At 53.8% G+C, this 17,574-nt stretch overlaps 1 protein-coding gene across 2 annotated transcripts in view; it reads left to right on the top strand.

Moving 5' to 3' along the window:
* SFXN5 (sideroflexin 5) overlaps positions 1-14,077 on the top strand; it is a 55,187-nt gene extending 41,110 nt beyond the window's left edge. For both annotated transcript variants that reach the window (XM_039333854.1, XM_039333855.1), the window contains exon 14: positions 10,307-14,077. In XM_039333854.1, the coding sequence (XP_039189788.1) occupies positions 10,307-10,384 (78 nt within the window). In that variant the 3' untranslated portion in view covers positions 10,385-14,077. The remainder of the gene's footprint in view (positions 1-10,306) is intronic.
* The last annotated feature ends 3,497 nt before the right edge of the window (positions 14,078-17,574 follow it).

Here is a 17,574-nt window from a genome sequence, read left to right as displayed (position 1 = left end):
GCCAGCAATGCTGGCTGTGGAGTTCTGGGAGTTGAAGTCCACATGCCTTAAAATGGTCAAGGTTGAGAAACACTGGTCTGGATGGACTTTGCTGGAAAGAGAGAGAGGCCCCTTCATGCTTCTGCTTCTCTCGGGCTCTTTTGAGACCGCTGGAGGGCTGAACCCACCAAGAGACGCCCGGAAGGCCTTTGCCCTGCAGACGGGCAGATGCCAGTCTTGGCAGCACCGGGCAGCCTTCCCCATTCACCCCGCTCTGGCTTTCTTCCTGCTCACGCAGCCCCCCCCCCCATTGGAGGTCAGAATTTGCCTCATTTCAGTCCGTCCAGAGGCTGCTGTTTCTATCTCTCTCTCCACCCCGGTGAGGAAGGTCAGGCCCCCACTGCCCTCCTGCATCTCCAGATCTTGCTGACCTTTGGGGGGGGGTGAGAGTCTTGCAGGGAGAGCTGGGTCCTGCTGTGTGTTTGTGTGTGTGTGTGTGTGTTTTGTCATTCAGAGATGAGCTGCTAAAGTGCCTGCTTTTGGATCTGTTGCCCGTTCCAGCCCCTCCCCCCCCAAAAAATAATGCCTTCCTGCTCCCCCTCCGTTCAGGCAGCCAAATGTCTTCTTTCTAGTGACCCTCTGGCCGGCCAGGGCTTCTCAGGGAGCAGCAGCACGCAGGGCCGTGTCTGCCAGCCAAAGTGGCTGCTAGCAGGATGAAGGCGGCTGCAAAGAATTCCCAGGAAACAGGAAAGTGAAGATCTGGTTCTTTCTCCAGAAGCCTCTTTTGGCCTCCCCAGGCCCAAAGACACTGGACCCAGGGGTCTGCGCCTCCTGGCCTGCACTCTCTGGAGGTCATTAAAGGTGCTGCGACACCTCCTTGGCTGACCTCCACAGAGGCTGCAACTGCCTCTGTCCACGGAGGCTTCAGGCAGAGGCATGGATCTTGGTTACTGTCTCCCTGCTGGGTGTGACAAAGAAGTCCGGCCAGAGATGGACCAAGATACTCCTCTCAGCGTGAACCTGGGGGCACTGAAAGGCATTTTCACACTAGGGGTTCTGAAACAGCTTCTGGATCAGCCGGTGAGCAAGAATCTGGTGAATTTTGCATGATTTATCCCAAATTATGATGTCTGGCTTAAAAGATGGGGGCACGGAACAGAGAAAGAAAGGTGATGGACATGGTGATAAGATGACTAGAATTCTTGTAAGAAGAACCCACAAAGGAGTCACACGTTTCATCAAATCGAAAAACACAGAGCCCCACTTTTTCCCTTACAACCTAAAATGTAGGTGAATTCTTCCTGCGGTTAATGCTGTGGCTTTATGAACTGGCTTGAGGTGGTTGGGGGGGACTTTGCAAGACAGCAGCTCCCTCAAATGCTGCATATGGTTCCCAGGAAGAAAAAACTCCACAAAGGACACCTTGTTGGCTTAGCTTGGCTTTCTTTTTACACACCTGGACCCACAATATCTGCAGACACAGGATCCACCTGGATTTGCAGTCTTGCGTCCTCTTGAGTCGCTTGCTTTCCCGTGATGAGTGCTGATTTTCTGAGAACCACCAGGAAGAACTTAATGAGCTGTTTAATCCAGTATTTGAGGGGCTGCCTCAAAGAAGGGGCCAACTTATTCTCCAAAGGACCTGAAAGCAGGACAAGAAATGATGGAAACCAATCAAGGAGAGAAGCAACCTGGAATTAAGGAGAAACTTCTAACAGTGAGGACAATTAATCAGTAGAACAGTTTCCCTCCAGCAGTTGTGTGTCTTCCAACACTAGAGGTTTTGAAGAAGATATTGGAGAGGGTCTCCTGCTTGAGCAGTGGACTACAAGACCTCCAAGGTCCCCCCAGCTCAATTCTGATTGATTGATTGTTTCATTGATTGATTGAAGGCAGGACAAGAAACAATGGTTGGAAACTGACCGAAGAGAGAAGCAACCTGGAATTAAGGAGAAACTTCCTGACAGTGAAGTCAATTAACCAGTGGAACAGAAGTTGCCTTCAGAAATTGTGGCTGCTCCATCACTGGAGGTTTTTAAGAAGAGACTGGACAGTCGCCTGTCTGAGATGGTATAGGTTCTCCTGCTTGAGCGGGGGGCTAGACTAGAAGACCTCCAAGGTCCCTTCCAGTTCTGTTCTGATTGATTGATTGAATCCAAAGCTGCCCTGCATGAGCCTAGGAAGGGTCCAGTATTCAAAAAAAAGGAAGAAAAGCTTCTATCAAGGAGTTAAACATTAATACGGAACCAAATCTTCTTAAAGATTTGTTCCCTTCAGCATCGTCCTTGTGAGCCTCCCTCCTGCAGAGCCTGGGGGCCTGGCGTCCGGGGAAGAGGGTCCTCTGGCCTCTGCTGACCAGAGCCAAGGTCCCTGCTGGACCAGCTCTTCTCTTAGGAAATGCCCTTGACCCTTTGGCCACCTCGTGGCTTTGCTTCTTCTCCCTCTCCAGATGACCCTGGAGAGACCCCCACGGCCTTCTTTCCCCAAATTTCTCCAAGCTCTGCTTTCCCAGCCTTTCGACTGTCCTTTGCACCACGTGGTTTCCCCCCTCCTCGCTGGGCTTGGGACCCTTCCTTGAAGCCTCAAAACTGTGGGGAGGGAGACTGGGCCCGATGCTGCAGATGTGGTCATTTCCTCCCTCCCCCTACCGCCCTCCCAAATATCGTCCTCTCCTCCCGGGCTCTGTTGTGCAAACAGAGGATTCTTCCCCCCCCCCAGGGAGGATCAGGACAAGAGGTTCAAAGGCACCTTTTCACACCTTGCACCTGCAGGCTGAGCTGGATGCTCAGCTGCCAACTCAAAGGAGAGGAAGAATCTCCCGATTCCTTTGGCAAAGAGAAAGTGGAGGCTCTGAAAGCTGTTGGGGAACATCACTCATCCCTCGGACATCCCCTGCTTTAGAACGTCAAACACTCGGAGGTGATCAAAGCCCAGGCCGGAAGCGGCACGGCCCCGCTCTGCGCCCCAGAGCAGGTAATGGCCCTTTTGGGATCTCCCAGCGGGCACCTCCGCCACGGCCCCCTTTGCCATGGAGACTAAAAGGCCAGGTGTTGTGGGGAGGAGCAGATGGAGACCTTCGGAGGCCAAAGGTTCCTCAGGAAAATGCAGGCGAGACACCCCAGCCTTGGGCGACTCTTTCTCCAGGCTGGGTGGGGCGGAGTGAGGCAAACCCTTGGCGGTCTTCACTGCTGGAAAACAAAGGCTGGCCAGGTGTGGCTTCTCTCTGTGCCTCTGAAAGGAAAGCTGGCCCATTCCAGGCTGAAAGAGCCCCCTTGAAGACGCTAAGCCGGCTTTCCCGGGGCCTGACCCCCTCTCTGGTCATCAGGGGCTTGGAGGGGACCATTAGCCCCTCCCCTGCTTGAAGGGTGGGCCTGTCCCAGGTGAGACAGTGGACGGAGTGCAGAATGCCCAGCTCGACTGGCTTTGGGACCGACCTCCATCCTTGGGCTCCAAAAATGTTCTCCCTGTTGGGCTGAGGTATTCCCAGCCGGGGCAGGGACCCCAGGGCCGCCCCGTAGAAGATGGGGCCGGACTGTCCAGAGCTGCTCCAGGAAGTTAGACAAGAAACAGTTTAAATTACAAGGAAGAAGATTTTGCTGAGACATTAACAAACAAACAGTGAGAGCCGCTGAGCTGCAGATGGGGCTCTCCTTCGGCAGAGGACCTGAAACACGGGCCTTTTTGCTCAGTCTAGATCAGGGGTCCCCACCCCCCACCCCCCCATCCCTGGATCTGTACCGGGCCGCGGCATGCCAGCAACCGATCTGCACAAACAAGCAAAGCCCCACACGTGGAATGCAGGCCACACACAAAACCACACCCCCTCCAGTCCGCGGAAAAACCTCTCTCCACGGAACCGGTCCCTGGTGCTCAAAAGATTGGGGACCTCTGGTCTAGATGATCTTCAAGACCTCTTTCAGAAATACAAACCAAAAAATTCTTCCAGGGATCAGAGAAAAGACTGCATTGCTCAGTGTTCTTCAACTGAAGCTTTCTGTTCCATCAGGCAGCCAGAAAAAAAAGAAAGAAGGGTAGGATTCAAACCCGAGACTGATAGGAAGTGTGCCTGGAGCATCCCTATTCGCTTTCCACGAGTTTCAACCTCCAGGGTGCTACAGGAATTGGCTGCTGGAGGCGTTGAGGATCCTCTCCTTCAGCAGAGGATTTGGGGAACTGCAGCCAGACGGGCGGGCAAGAGCACCTGGAAAGCTGGTTAAGCAGACCGGGTGCAGTTGCTCTATAATTCCCTTAAAAACAGTGTAGTACTTACCAGAAATCAGTGTAGATTTGTCGGGAACCATATTTTTTCCTTTTGCATTAAATACCCATTTAGAGTATACTTAAGAGTTAGCACCTGGAGGATTGAGACTCTTGCAGGGGTTCTCAACCTTGGCAACTTTAAGACTTTTGGACTTCAACTCCCAGAATTTCTCAGCCAGCTTTGCTGGCTGAGGAATTCTGGGAGTTGAAGTCCACAAGTCTTAAAGTTGCCAAGGTTGAGAACCCCTGCCATAGACATTAAGAGTTTGTGAACCTTTAGGAATTTTCAATATTTCTGCATAAACACGATCTAAAACGTTACTGTTTTCCACATTAGTCCTCAAACTAGATAAAAAGAGCTTAATTAAACTCAGGAGTCAAAAATATAAATCAACGAACAAGTATAATATTTTTGAATCATTTTTTTAATTGGGTGCTCTTTATCCAATCGGAGGACTTGGATGGAGAAGAGATCAGGTTTTAGATCATATTTATGCAGAAATATGGAAAATACAAATTCACAAACTCTTAAGCACCACCATACTTACCATTATACCTTCAAATGCACCATAATTAAGATTGCATTAATTATACAATTTATTGTTTAGGCAATCCAGAGGCCCACTTAAGTTGACATCTCTTTTTCAGGTTTTTAAAATAAATAGGAATTGTTCATGTAGTACTTCTTTCCGAAATGGATAACCAGTTTTGCCAGGTCATCCTCATCTTATTGTTTGATTGAATAGGATCTTAATCAATTGTGGAAATGCTGGGGCCGTAATAATATGTCTGGTTCCAAGCGAGCAGTTCACACAGTCCCTCGTGGCGATGCCAGATGGATGGCATGATCTAAAAGTGGTTAGACGGCTGGTCCAAAAATTGCTCCCAAATCATGCTTTTCAGTCAATCCTTATCGTATGAGTAAGTATTGTGTGGAAAAGCCAAGGATTTGGTTCTGGGCCCTGTGTAATACTTTTATTATGACATCAGTGAGGAGTGGGATGCACACTTCTCCCGTTCAGACGAATCGGTTCAGATTGAACCAACTTAAAAAGAAACAAAATTCAGAATTCAGGAAAATTCGAGAGATCAAAGCATCTGGCTTCAAACTAGGGGCCACCTGCTGTGCAGAGGTTTTCAACTTATGAGGCAGAAGTGAAACACTGAGCTGATTATAAACTGAGCGTAAGTCAGCAGGTTTTGTGGTGAGAATAGGAAAGGCAACTTCGCATTGGGCTCCTCTATTGTTCTGCTTCGGTTATACCCCACCTCCAGGGTTGTGGGGCTTCAACCCGGAGCACCCCCTTTTAGGAAGGATGTAGCGAAACTGGAAGGGATTCACAGCGGGAGAAGGAGGAAGACCTGGAGAGCATCCTACACAGAGAGGATGCTTGGAAATGACCGGCTGGCCCAGGAGTCATGAAAGGAAGCCGAAGTCTCTTCTGCCCATTTTCGGAGTACAGGACCTGCCAATCTTCCTCACGTGAAGACCCCTTCAGCAGGGGCTTTGGTGACCCAGAGAGGGGTGGGCTGCCCTGTGGGCAGAGGCTGTAGGCGGACCTCTCTCTGCCTGTCTGTGGTACGAGCCAACATCCCATCGGTGCTGCCCATCTCAGCCTCTCTGGCCCCTTGGAAGGGAGCAGGGCAAGATGGTGCCAGCTAGAGGTGGCCTCCATGGCTTTGCCAAGAGGACTCTGGGCTTGGTGGGCCCACACTTTCCAGCAGCTGGCACAGTGGATCTCCTCCACGTCAGCCGGGCAGTCGGTCCCCCCCCTTCCCTCGCAGGAGCACTCCGCGTCCCCCTTTCCGCGTTCTGCTTTGTGTTTAAATAAGAAAAGGAATGGTGAAGTTGCTAATAATGGCTGTAAGAGAAAATATGCTACATCTGCTATGGATAGCAGTACAAAATTAGCTACTCACACCTCTGACACCCAAGATGTCTTCCCTTAAAATACCCCCTCGGCTTCCTTTACATAACTTGCTGATGATATTTAAAAGAAATACAATTTTGCAATTACTTCTTTTTTCTGGTGTATATCATTTTCTTTTTATGTTTATATATTTCTGCTTCATTAGTGCAGACTGAAGGGTGATTAGATCCCTTCAAACATTTTACAGAGGTTAAACGTTGATTAAGATTTAATTATTACTGTAAATAGCTTGGAATGACATATGGTGCAAAAACCTGACATATGTGCATTTGAATAAATGAAGTGCTATTTCCCAGGATGCACCAGGAACTGTTTAACAGCTTTGGTGAAGGGTTATGTTGCACCTCATGTTAAGATTTCTTGGATGTTATATTTTGTTGGGTTTCTGCAGCTGAAAGCTAAGAACAGTTTTTCAGTTTTTAAAAACATTGAATATTTTAAATACCTAAATTGTTTTGCACAAATTTTTGCTAATTTGTCTAACTAGGTTAAACATTTTCAAAAGCTTTTAGGTTTTCCATGTAGGTTCCTAGCATTGTTGTGTCAGCCTTGGCACTGCCACGCATCGGTACCATTTTAAAGTTACAAAATAATAATTTTGAAGGAGCAGAGCGAGTGTCCTGCTTTGCACGGGTGAGCCTCCGAAGGAGAGACCAGGGTCCTTCTGCCCCTTTCAGGGTGCAGAGAGGGTGGTCTTCAGGCCCTGCACCCCTTTGGCAGACCAAAACAAGGGTTCAGTACTGGGGGGGGCAGTATTTATTTTATTTACTTCTTTTACTTACATGGTCATTCAACTCACAAATCAAACCATCTTGCAAGAATCATAAAAGCAACCCCTATCCAAAGCCAACGGAACTGACTGGCAGGGGAGGGCACCACTTGGACCCCCCCCAGAGATGGGTTCCCTCAACCCTGGGGGGGCCGCCCTGTCTTCAGAGTCTTAGAAAAGCCAAAAGGGTCTGGGGGGGGGATTAAAAGAGGTATCCGGCTTCCTTAAGTCTTGCAAACCTATTTCGCCCTTTAAAAGTCCTCCACCTGGGATCTTGGAGCCGACTAAAATGGGGCACGTGAGTTGCACATGATGGAGGAGTGGGCATTTGGGGATGCCTGGGGGGGGGGTCTTTGAAGCGAGAGAAGGACATGCCGAGGGAAGCAACGCCCCCCATCCCTTGGCATGGGGAGCAGAGGGGCAGGGCCCGCTTCACTTTGCTTAGGGGCAGCATTGAGGTGGCTTGCGAGGAGCGTCCAGCGTGGGATGTTGTGACGCCGAGAACACACATGCATGTGAGAAGGAAGGGCAGGTTTCTGCCTGGTGTGGGGTCTGTAAGGGTGAAAGGGCCAGTCTTGTTTAGAGGGGGGTGATGGGGCCCTCCATTCTGGGAGAAGAGGTGGTCCCCCCGTATCTCCCAGGATCCCCAAAGAAACAAGCCCAGAGGGAGAGGGGACAGCCCTGGCTGGACACGGCAGCAGATCCTTTGGGGCCCCATCGTGGCTTATAGACTGCAGGGAGGTGGTCCTCATCCTGGGCGCGCCTCACCCTCAGTCGAAGCACCAGAGGGACCTCCCTATTCCCCCCCCCCCGCCCTCCTTTGCTTTCAGCCTCCAAACTCCGAATGCTGGCTTGTGCCTGCATTTCCTCTGGGCTCGGCATCACAGCTGTGCTGTTGCGATTCTTCCAGATGATTCTTCCCACTTCCTCTGATTCCCACCTGTCCCTCCAAGAGACAGTCAGCCAAAGGCAGCCGCCGAGGTTGGGGGGGGGGGAAGGGGGGTGCTGAACGTGGCAATCCCTCTTGCCTGGGAAGACCGGGTAGGTGTGGCTACCGATGGGGCAGGCTTTGGCCCTCAAGCCCAGGGATTGCCCCACAGCGAAAACCCACGGGGGCTCCTGCAGAACTCTGCTTGTGTATTAACAGACTCCACTAACCTCACTGGTGTACAACTGGTGTAACTTTGCGGGGGGGGGGGGAAGTGAATTAAAATGTATATCCACTCGCAGAGAGCCGTTAAGCCCTTAGGGAGTGGTAGATAAGTCTAAGTGCTTTTGCTGTTGCTAGTTAGAGTAGCGTAAATGGGTGGGTTCCTCGGCCTCCGCTTATGCTGGCCGGGGATGATTGGTAGCTGTGCTCCAGGAGCATGTCTGCACACACCATGCCTCTCAGCCCCGGCTTGCTGGGGAAGGGGCTCCAGAGCCAAGGCACTGCAGAGCAGAAGCCCCCTGCACCTAGCCCAGCAGGAGGGGCTGGGACTGGCTGCTGGCCGCCTTTCTGCCCTCCAGGCCCCGAAGCGTCCCACGACGACGCAGATGCCCAGCAGGTAACAAAACCTCCCACCTGCCCAGGGCCTAGCAGAAGCGAGTAGAACGACGGAGACCCCCTGAGCTTTCAAGCAGTGGGCCAAACAGGCTTCGCTGAGCCTTCTAAAGCCACCTGTCCTTCTCACGAGGAACACCTGCTCGAAAGAGGAATCTGGCTTTGACAGTGAAGACAAAGCCCCTTCTCGGGTTACTCGCCTGCAGTGGGGAGGCCTTGCATCAAAAGACGCCTCGTTGCCTCGGCTGCTCCGAGCACCTCAGGGGAGGCCCAGCTTCTCCTTGGAGGAGGTGCTGCTCTCGGGCTCCAGAAGCTTCTTCAGGCTCCTCTGAGAACGGTCAAGGCCAGAGGTGTCCAGACGTGGCCACTCTAAGACTTGTGGACTACAACTCCCAGCATTGTTGGCTGGGGAATTCTGGGAGTTGAAGTCCGCATGTCTTAAAGTGGCCACCTTAGGAGACTCCTGGTTAAGGCCAGCCCAAGAGACTTGCCGTCGGTTGCCCACAGCAGGCCTCACTTGCCAAGGACCCAGCATTGCTGTGACCCAGATGCTCTGGTGGGCAGTTCTGCTTGTCTCGGGTGAAATGGGTCCCGGCCATCAGGCGTCGAGGGCTGAGTCTCAGTGAAGAGAGGGATGGAGACCCTGTCCACATTTGGCAGGCCTGACCTGGCCACAAACGTCTCCTTTGCCTTCCACGTGAGGGAAGTGGCTGGAGGGGGGACCTTCTAGCTGTCCTTGGCCTCCCCAAGTTGCTGCGTCTGGATAGCTGCGTTTGCTCAGGCATTCTGGCCTCAACCCTGCTTCCTCATTTGGGAAAGGGTCCGTCTCCATTGAATGTCCCCCCTCTGGCCACTCCTGACAGCTCCCGGCTGAGCTGTGGCTAATGGGCCAATCAACTTCCTGACAGTTAGAACAATTAACCAATGGAACCACCTGCCTCCAACACTGGAAGTTTCTAAGAAGAGACTGGACAGTCATTTGTCCAAAATGGTGTAGGGTTCCTGCCTGAGCAGGGGGTTGGACTAGATGACCTCCAAGGTCCCTTCCAACTATTATTATTATTATTATTATGGATCATCGCACAGTCAGCCAGATGTTCAGACTGGATTTGGCATTTTGTTTACCTATCGAGTCCTTACCCAGGACCTGGGATAGGCAGATGTGGATGTTTGATGGTATTTCAGGTATCGTCGCAGGGTGGAAGCAGTTCCTAGTAAGGCCGCCTTTTGCAATTGACTAATAGCAAATTTGTCAGTGGTGATGATGGTGTTCCAGTGGTGCTCCAGTTGTTTTGGGATTGCACCCAAGGAGCCTATGACTATTGGTACTACCCTTGCTTGCTTTTGCCACAGTCTTTCTATTTCTATTTGTAGGTCTTTGTATCTTGTGATCTTCTCCAGTTCTTTCTCGTCTATTCTGCTGTCTCCAGGCACTGCCACATCCACTATCCAGACTTTTTTGTCTTTCTTATCGACAATTGTTTATTATTATTATTATTATTATTATTATTATTATTATTATTATTATTAAACTACCTGATTATTTGTAACCCTGCACCTTCTACCTGTTCCTTCCTGGTATCTCCAGGTATTGCTGGGAAAGGTGCCCAGAGCTGCAGCTTGGCATGGAGTCCGTGGGCTGCTGAGAGGGGGAGGGACGGTGCGATGGGAGAACTGGGCTGTGTGAGCAGAGGAGATTCCAGTGGGCTGGGGTGGCACCCTCCACAGGGCCAGGCTTCTCCTCCTCTCTGCAGCCCCTGCAGCCCCCATCCCTGGGCCCGCCGGCTCCTCTTCCAACCCCGTTTCATGCCTTGTTCTCTGCAGATCCAGACTGCCCGCTTGGAGCCAGAGATCGCCCAGGCCACCACCAGCCAGACCGTCACCTACAACAAAGGGCTGTAAGTGGAAGCAAGCCCAGCTCTCGGCGGCGGCACCCAAGACTGCGCAACAGCAGCAGCAGCAGCACCGAGAGGCGTGAAGGGAGGAGGGGGTGGGTGGGGAGGGGGCGGAATACAATAGGAAGGAGGAGACGACAAAGCTGCGGCTTGTAACATCTTCCCTCCGTCAAGAACGGAGTGTAAATTAGCACTTTCCGAGACCCGGTATCTCACGTTGGTCGAAAAGATTAATATTTAAAGTTCTCAATTAGCGACAGTAACAGCACAAAGAGACGGGGGGGGGGAAGAATCAGGAACTGGGGGGGGGCTGGTGGAAAGTCTGGCTTCCTCTGGCTCTGCTGAGCTCCAGGCCAGTCTGGCACCCCCCACCAGATGTGTGGAGATGCAGCTTTCAGAGTCCCCAGGCTCCCACAGTCACACTGGGAGCTGCAGTCCCAGACAATTTGGGGGGGAGCAGCCGAAACAGCTGCAGAACATGGGGGTCTGAGCTGCAACTCTGGGCAGGAGGCATTTCAGTCCCTGGGCTGGGGGGCTTCGAGGAGGACCCCGTCCAGCTTGGCTTGCCCAGAATCTGGCCGGAGCTGTGAGGGTCACTATGGTCCCAAGCCCTTCCCAGGGGGGTCTGCATGGCCCTCTTTCCTTGCTCCTCCCCCACAACCTCTGGCCCCAGCCAGCCCCCACTCCCTTCCCCCTGTGCACAGCCGTCTTCTGCAGCTTTCTGTGCTGGGGGGGCAGATTCTTTGGCTTGAGACTCTCACGGTGGAGAGAGACCCTCCCTGCAGTGGCCCTTTCCACGGGCTCTTCCGAGAGCAGAGGGCCTCTTTATGGGGCCAGCCGTGGGAGTGAGGCCAGGGCAGAGCTCTTCCCACTGCCTTCCCCCCCCCACTGGGAGGGTCTCGGGGTGGGGACAGGCTGGAGAGGCAGCCACACCTGGGGCAGCAGCAATCACAGCCCTAGAGCCTTAGAGGTTGGGCTGAAAGAGGCTGGTTCTACCCCACTGAAAATAGGTGGCCTGTTCACCCCACCCCTGAAGGGTGGAAATCCTTGTTCTGGCTCCCCCTGAAGGGCTCCAGGGCTGTGCCCCCCCACTCTGGGCATTGTGGCTGCTGCAGGTGCTAAAGAGGCAGGACTGATTGCAGCCCAGGGGCCCTTTGTGGAGGGCCTTTCTCTGATTGACCCCTTCCTGGGGGGGGGGCTGAGCTTTGGTGTCTGAGGCTAAGTGCCGAAGACTGTTGGTTAGTTGATTAGGAAAGAGAGAGAGAGAGAGAGAGAGAGAAAGAAAGAAAAAGAAAGAAAGAAAGAAAGAAAGAAAGAAAGAAAGAAAGAAAGAAAGAAAAAGAAAGAGAAAGAAAGGCTTTCACAACAGAGTGAGTGCCACAGGAAGTGCCACAGCTCACACGGCATCCTTAATCAGGTCCTTGGCGGAGTCAGCGGCTGAGTGACTTTCTGCAGCATTCATTAGTCTTAATCTCCCTTCTTTGTCCTTGCTCTTGTTTTGGGTGGTGTGAAAACTCAGGTATTATGAGATTCAATTTCAGGGCAACCCCGAACATGTGAACGCAGCCCTTGTGCCTTGAGGGGGCTGAGATGGCGCCTCCAGCCAGAGCTGGCCTTGCTGGGGGAGGCAGGACCAATAGGCCTGGCACCATCCTGACAGCCTCCCAGCCCTCCCCAGCCCCTCTTTGGACCCCCGCAGTCTGGGGCTGGGTGCATTTGGGTCTTGTCTTTCCCAGGGATGTGGGGCGGGGGGGCTCAGCCAGGGCTCTTCAGAGTTACGGGGAGCCCTGCTGGTCCTCGCCTAATCAGACCTGTCAGTGGGGAAGGTGCCCCAAAGGGCAGCTGCTCCGAGACCCCGCAGGGAGCAAGAGAGCCCCCCCCCCTCCGAGAGCCCCTCCCCTGGCGCTCAAACTCAGCAGCTCCCATCTCCCAGCTGGGAATGTGGCAGGAAATGCCTCTCTCCAGTGCCCGGGGCCGGGTCGGTGTGTGTGTGTGTTGTGTGTGTGTGTTGTGTATGTGCGTGCAGCCTCCCGCCCTCCGCCCAGGGACCTCTTTTGGTCGTGAAATCCAAGCCCGTCGGGGGCTTTCGCTCTCCCAGCGGGAGGGGCTTCACCTTGATCCCAGCGGATTGTTTTAACACCCCTCCCTCCCCCCCCCCAAGGATTCCAGGGATGTTTTTAGCGCAGCCCAACCGAACCTTCTCTCACTTCGAAGCCCCCCTTTTCCCGGGAAGGGCCCCGGAGGGCGCCTGGTCGGGTCTGGGCTCTGCCCGGCCAATGCTCCAGGGCTGGCGGGGGGCTCCCGTCCCGCGCCATCCCCGAGAAGAGCCGGGCGCGGGGCCCAAGTGCCGCCCTCGCAACGCGCCGGCCCGGCGGCTCATTAATGCCGCCGCCGCCGCTCCGAGAGCACAAAAGGAGCCGCGACGCCCTTCGCGTTCCTGGCTTCCCGTAATTGGGGGGCGGCGGAGAGGCGGGCGGGCTGATGCTCAGCTCAGCAGCTAATAATAATGAGATGATCGTCTCTTGTAGCTTTTAATTAGGAACGGAGTAGTTAATTGATTTGTTGGGTATGTTAATTAAGGAATAATGAGGGCTGCAGTGAAGCGGAAAGAGGGAGCCAAGCGCGCCCCCACCCGCGGCAGATGAGGGAGGGGCCGGCGAGGGTCGCGGGGCTCCAAGAGCCCCCGAGACCCCGCTTGCAGGAACCGGCTTTTGGCCCTGCGGGGAGAAGCGGGGCCGGGGGATGCGCAACCCACTCCCGGCCTTCCTTGGGAGGGGAGAGGGTCCTCACCGTGTCCCCCTCCCTCGGAGCTGCAGCACCCGGCCTCGGCCTCCTGGCCAATGGCACCTGGGTGGCCCATGCTCCACAGCCAGCCAGTCCCCTGGCAAAGAGGCTGGGCCCACAGAGCAGCTGGAGGGAGCCCCAATGCAGGAGTTGTGGGGCCAGGAAGGGCCACGCCGTGCAGCCCGTTGGCCTTCATCTCCCACCCGGATAGCTCCTACGCGCCTCCCTCCTGTGGGGAGTGGTCTCGTCTTAACCGGCTTAAGTCAGGGGTCCTCCGTGGGTCTCGATCTCCAGGGAGTTCTGTGCGCTGAGGGGGGAGGAGGGGGTAAACACTTACTTAAGACTGCGTTGCCTCTTAGCCTGGACAGGGGCTGTGGGCAGTTCTGCTTGCGCAAAGAACTGGAATACAGGAATTAAAATGTAATTAGCGTTATTTTCGTGTCTTGCAACTCTAACCCCGGTGAAACCGTTAGCCTAATTTCTGTGGGGTCACACAAATGCATTTACTGCTGGGGCGGGGAGGGGACTAGGCTTTTAAGCAGCCGGGCAGTTGCTCAGCCCTTGAGGGAGGGGGTCTGCATTGTGAAAGCCCACCGGGTGGGCAGCAGCAGAGCCGCCGAAGGTAGGGAAACACAACCGGTTGCAGCAACCGCGTCTGCCCTGCGCCTCCCGGCATCCGCACTGATCTCAACGCACCTTACGGCTCTCTTGAGCCCCAAAACCGTCGGTCGGGGGCGGTCGCCATCCTTTGTCTTCCAACGACCTCACTTTCTGAGCACAGGTGCCTCCGTCCGGGTGAGCCAATTGCGAAGTGCTCAGGAGCGTCTTTTGTAACTTCCTCGGTAGATTTATTGATCATCATAACACTTTCTGTAACACTTCTAAACTCTAGAATAAAAGCACACCTCAAACTGCTCATCTCTGCCTCGGTATTTTACAGGCGATCTCTCTCTTGTTTTATTTATTTATTAAACGTATACACGCTGCCCACCTCGCTATCTCGAGGGCGCTGCCTACGGTGTTCGGAAGGTCTCCCCTGCCAATAAAGGAGAACGTAGAATAGTTGTAGGTTGGGCCATGAAACCTCTGCAAAAAAACAGCCAAGCGCAGAGAGCACCAAGAACCCCATAGTCGGTGGCGTCCTCCTTCTCCTCCTCCTCTCCACAACCCCCCCTCCTAGCATTGATGATATTACCTAGTTGGGTCATGAACCGTCTGCAAGAAAACCACCAAGCTCAGAAAGCATCTCAGATCTCCTTCATCAGCCCCAGGTGCACCTGATCTAGTCCTGCCCGTCCGTCCTGCCAGCTCTTCCTGGGAAGCTCACCACCAGCAGGGCAGAAGGACACCGCTGTGCTGAGGGGGGGGGGCAGAGGGACTCCTGCAATCGCCTTGGCTAAGAATAGGCGGAAAAAGGCCACCAGGGCGGCTAAGTCTTCTTGAGATGGTCCTTCTGAGACGGTCCTTCTGGTGGCAACCTTCTTCAGGATCTTTTTCCTGCTTCTCCCTGCCTTGGCCTCCAAAGTCAACTGACCCCTCTGTCTTCTCTACCAGGGGGTGATCCAGCCACGCCCCAAGGCCACTCCAGTTCCGCAGGGGGAGCAACACCCAGCTGAGAACCTCATTTGCCCCCTTCTCTAACCTGGCGCCCATTTGAGGAAAAAGCTTGAGCTGTTCTAAATGCCAACCTGTGGTCACAGTGGAAGATTTTGCTGAAGTAGCAGGTCAGGATTTATTTATTAAGTGAATTAAAGCAGGGGTCCCCAAACCCCCCCCCCCCATCCGTGGACCGGTACAGGGCTGAGGCATGCCAGCAACCGGTCCGCACAAACAAGCAAAGCCCCGTCCGCAGGATGCAGGCAGCACACAAAACCACACACCCTCCGGTCCGTGGAAAAACCTCCCTCCACAGCACCGGTCCCTGGTGCCCAAAAGGTTGGGGGCCTCTGAGTTAAAGGGCTTTTCTGCTGCTTCTATCAAGCAAACGTAAGCAGCTCACAACCAATGCATAGCGCCAATCCACCTCATAGAAAAAAACGAGAAATGCAGAAATTCCTTTTCTGCACACAATTTCAGTGCAATAATAACAAGAAGTCAGCAGGCAAGGTGCGGGATCCCCAAATCTTGCAAAAGCAGCCGCGTCTTTGCAGGCCTCCTGAAGGGCAAAGGCCAGCAGGCTCACCCTAAACTGCGGAGATGGCTTCTTCCCGGGGGGGGGGCTGAATTCAAGAAGGGGTGCCCACTTTAGAGTCCCCTCCTGCTGTCCCTGGCAGGAAGTGGGGCTCCTGTGTGCCTTGGGTAGCTGCCGGATCCTACCTCGTTTATAAAACACACTGCTCTGGACCCACTCCCTCCGGGAGAGCAGAATCAGCAGCCGGGCAGTTGCTCAGCCCTTGAGGGAGGGGGTCTGCATTGTGAAAGCCCACCTGCCTGCCTTCTCTATTAGCCTCCATCTTTTCCGCCTGGATGCTCACCGCTTCCGTTACATTGGGGGCAGAGATGTACAGCTAGGTAAGATCTACTTGATGTTACTGTAGCTCAAAAGTCAACAAAGGTCTCCTAGTGGTTTCCTACAGAGGTTGAATAAGGCGGCAGAGGAAAACTTAAAGCCATCCAGCACTGCATGTTCAGGTGCCCCAACCTTGGCGAGTAACCACTCAGGAGGAATTTGCACCACCACAGAACGGTGGCTCCAGTTCTAACCCTCACAGGTGTTCCAGAAGTAGGGTATTCTCGGCCATGAGGAGAACCACCTGGACAGGTAAGGTCGCAGTCCCTTACATAAGTCCTGATTCAAGTAATGGTAAAAGGGGTCCACCTCTTCTCCAAAGCACCTGAAGGCAGGACAAGAAGTAGCGGATGGAAACTAATCAAGGAGAGAACCATGCTTGAGAAACTTCCTGACAAGGAGAACAATTAACCAGTGGAACAACCTGCCTCCAGAAGTTGTGGATGCTCCATCAATGCAGGTTTTCAAGAAAAGATTGGACAGCCATTTGTTTGGAATGGGATAGAGCAGTGGTGGCGAACCTATGGCACAGGTGCCAGAGGTGGCACTCTTTGTGGGCACGCATGCCATCGCCCCAGTCCTAGGCCTTCAGCTGGGTTTGATAAAACCTTTTCGCTTTAGGCCTTTGCCAGTGTGCAAAAAAAAAAAAAAAAAAGAAAGGTTCAATCAGTCAATTTTTTGCAGGAGAAAAAAAAAGATCTCGCAAAGTTGGAATTGATTGATTGAACTTTTTAGTCCCACCCAGTCTGCCATTACCACTGCAGCCACACCCACCCAATGGGCCACACCCACCCAATGGGCCACGCCCACCCAATGGGCCACACCTGCCAATGGGCCACGACCACCCGGCACCCGACGATACATAAGTGGGTTCTGGGTTGCAGTTTGGGCACTCGGTCTCTCAAAGGTTCGCCATCACTGGTCTAGGGTCTCCTGCTTGAGCAGGGGCTTGGACCAAGACTTCCAAGGTCCCTTCCAACTTTGGCCAATCTATAATTGATGAGAGTGGCCAGCACGATCCCATCCCAGGTCCTGAAGGCGTCCTGAATGCAAACGGCCCAGCTCTAATTCTTCCAGATGCTTTGCAGCCCTTGCCCCAAAAGAGAAAGCGTGGACCATGGATGATCGTTGCCCGGCACCTTGAACTCCAGGCCAACCCTTTGGGGAGAGGCCATATCTGGGCCCCCTTCAGACCTCACCCAACGAGACCCTCACCCGTCTCTCAGCCCCCCACCTCAGAGGAAGCCAGCTAAGACACAGCCAGCCCCCAGGTGAGGTAGCAGCCCTCACCTGCCCCCCCTCTTCCCCAGGGACAACAGGCCCAGGCTCTTCCCGATGTCATCTGGGACCCAGAGGCGCCTCCATTTATGGCCAGACCTTCTCCCCCTCACCCCCCCCCCCAGAATGACCAACTTTACAAGAAGTGTGAAGGGGGGAAATTCAACTCCCTCTCATGAGCAAAGAAATAACCTTGAGCCAATCAAGCCGAAGATTTTTTTAAAAAAACTTGAGTCTGGGGACAGAAGTGGAATTTGAGAAAGCCTCTCGGGCGGGCGAGACCCTCCCAGTCCTCACGAACACGAGGAAGGGGGGGAGGAGGAAGCGCTTTGCCACGACTGTAGGAGGAAAGGGCCCTCTGCGTGTCTCCGCTGTCCACATCTGGGGGTTGACGCTGCCTCACAAGGGGTAACCCTCTTCGACCCTCGCCCTCCCCTTGTCCTACTCTCACAGATCCGTCTCGGGACTGGCGCCTCTTCCTTCGTTTTAATCCGGGGTGGGGGTCTCCTGGAAGGGGAATCTATCCCTGGAGCCCCCCCCTTCGGCGTCGCACCCCTTCTTCCACCCGCGTTGGGCTCAGCCGTCCCGGCAAAGAAGCCTTGGCGGGCGCTCCTCCCGGCTGCATC

Source organism: Crotalus tigris, unplaced genomic scaffold (genome assembly GCF_016545835.1).
Source record: "Crotalus tigris isolate CLP2741 ecotype Arizona unplaced genomic scaffold, ASM1654583v1 scf7180000024513.1755786, whole genome shotgun sequence".
In the NCBI taxonomy this organism is placed as follows: Eukaryota; Metazoa; Chordata; class Lepidosauria; order Squamata; family Viperidae; genus Crotalus; species Crotalus tigris.
This window is presented reverse-complemented; position numbering and strand designations above follow the sequence as displayed.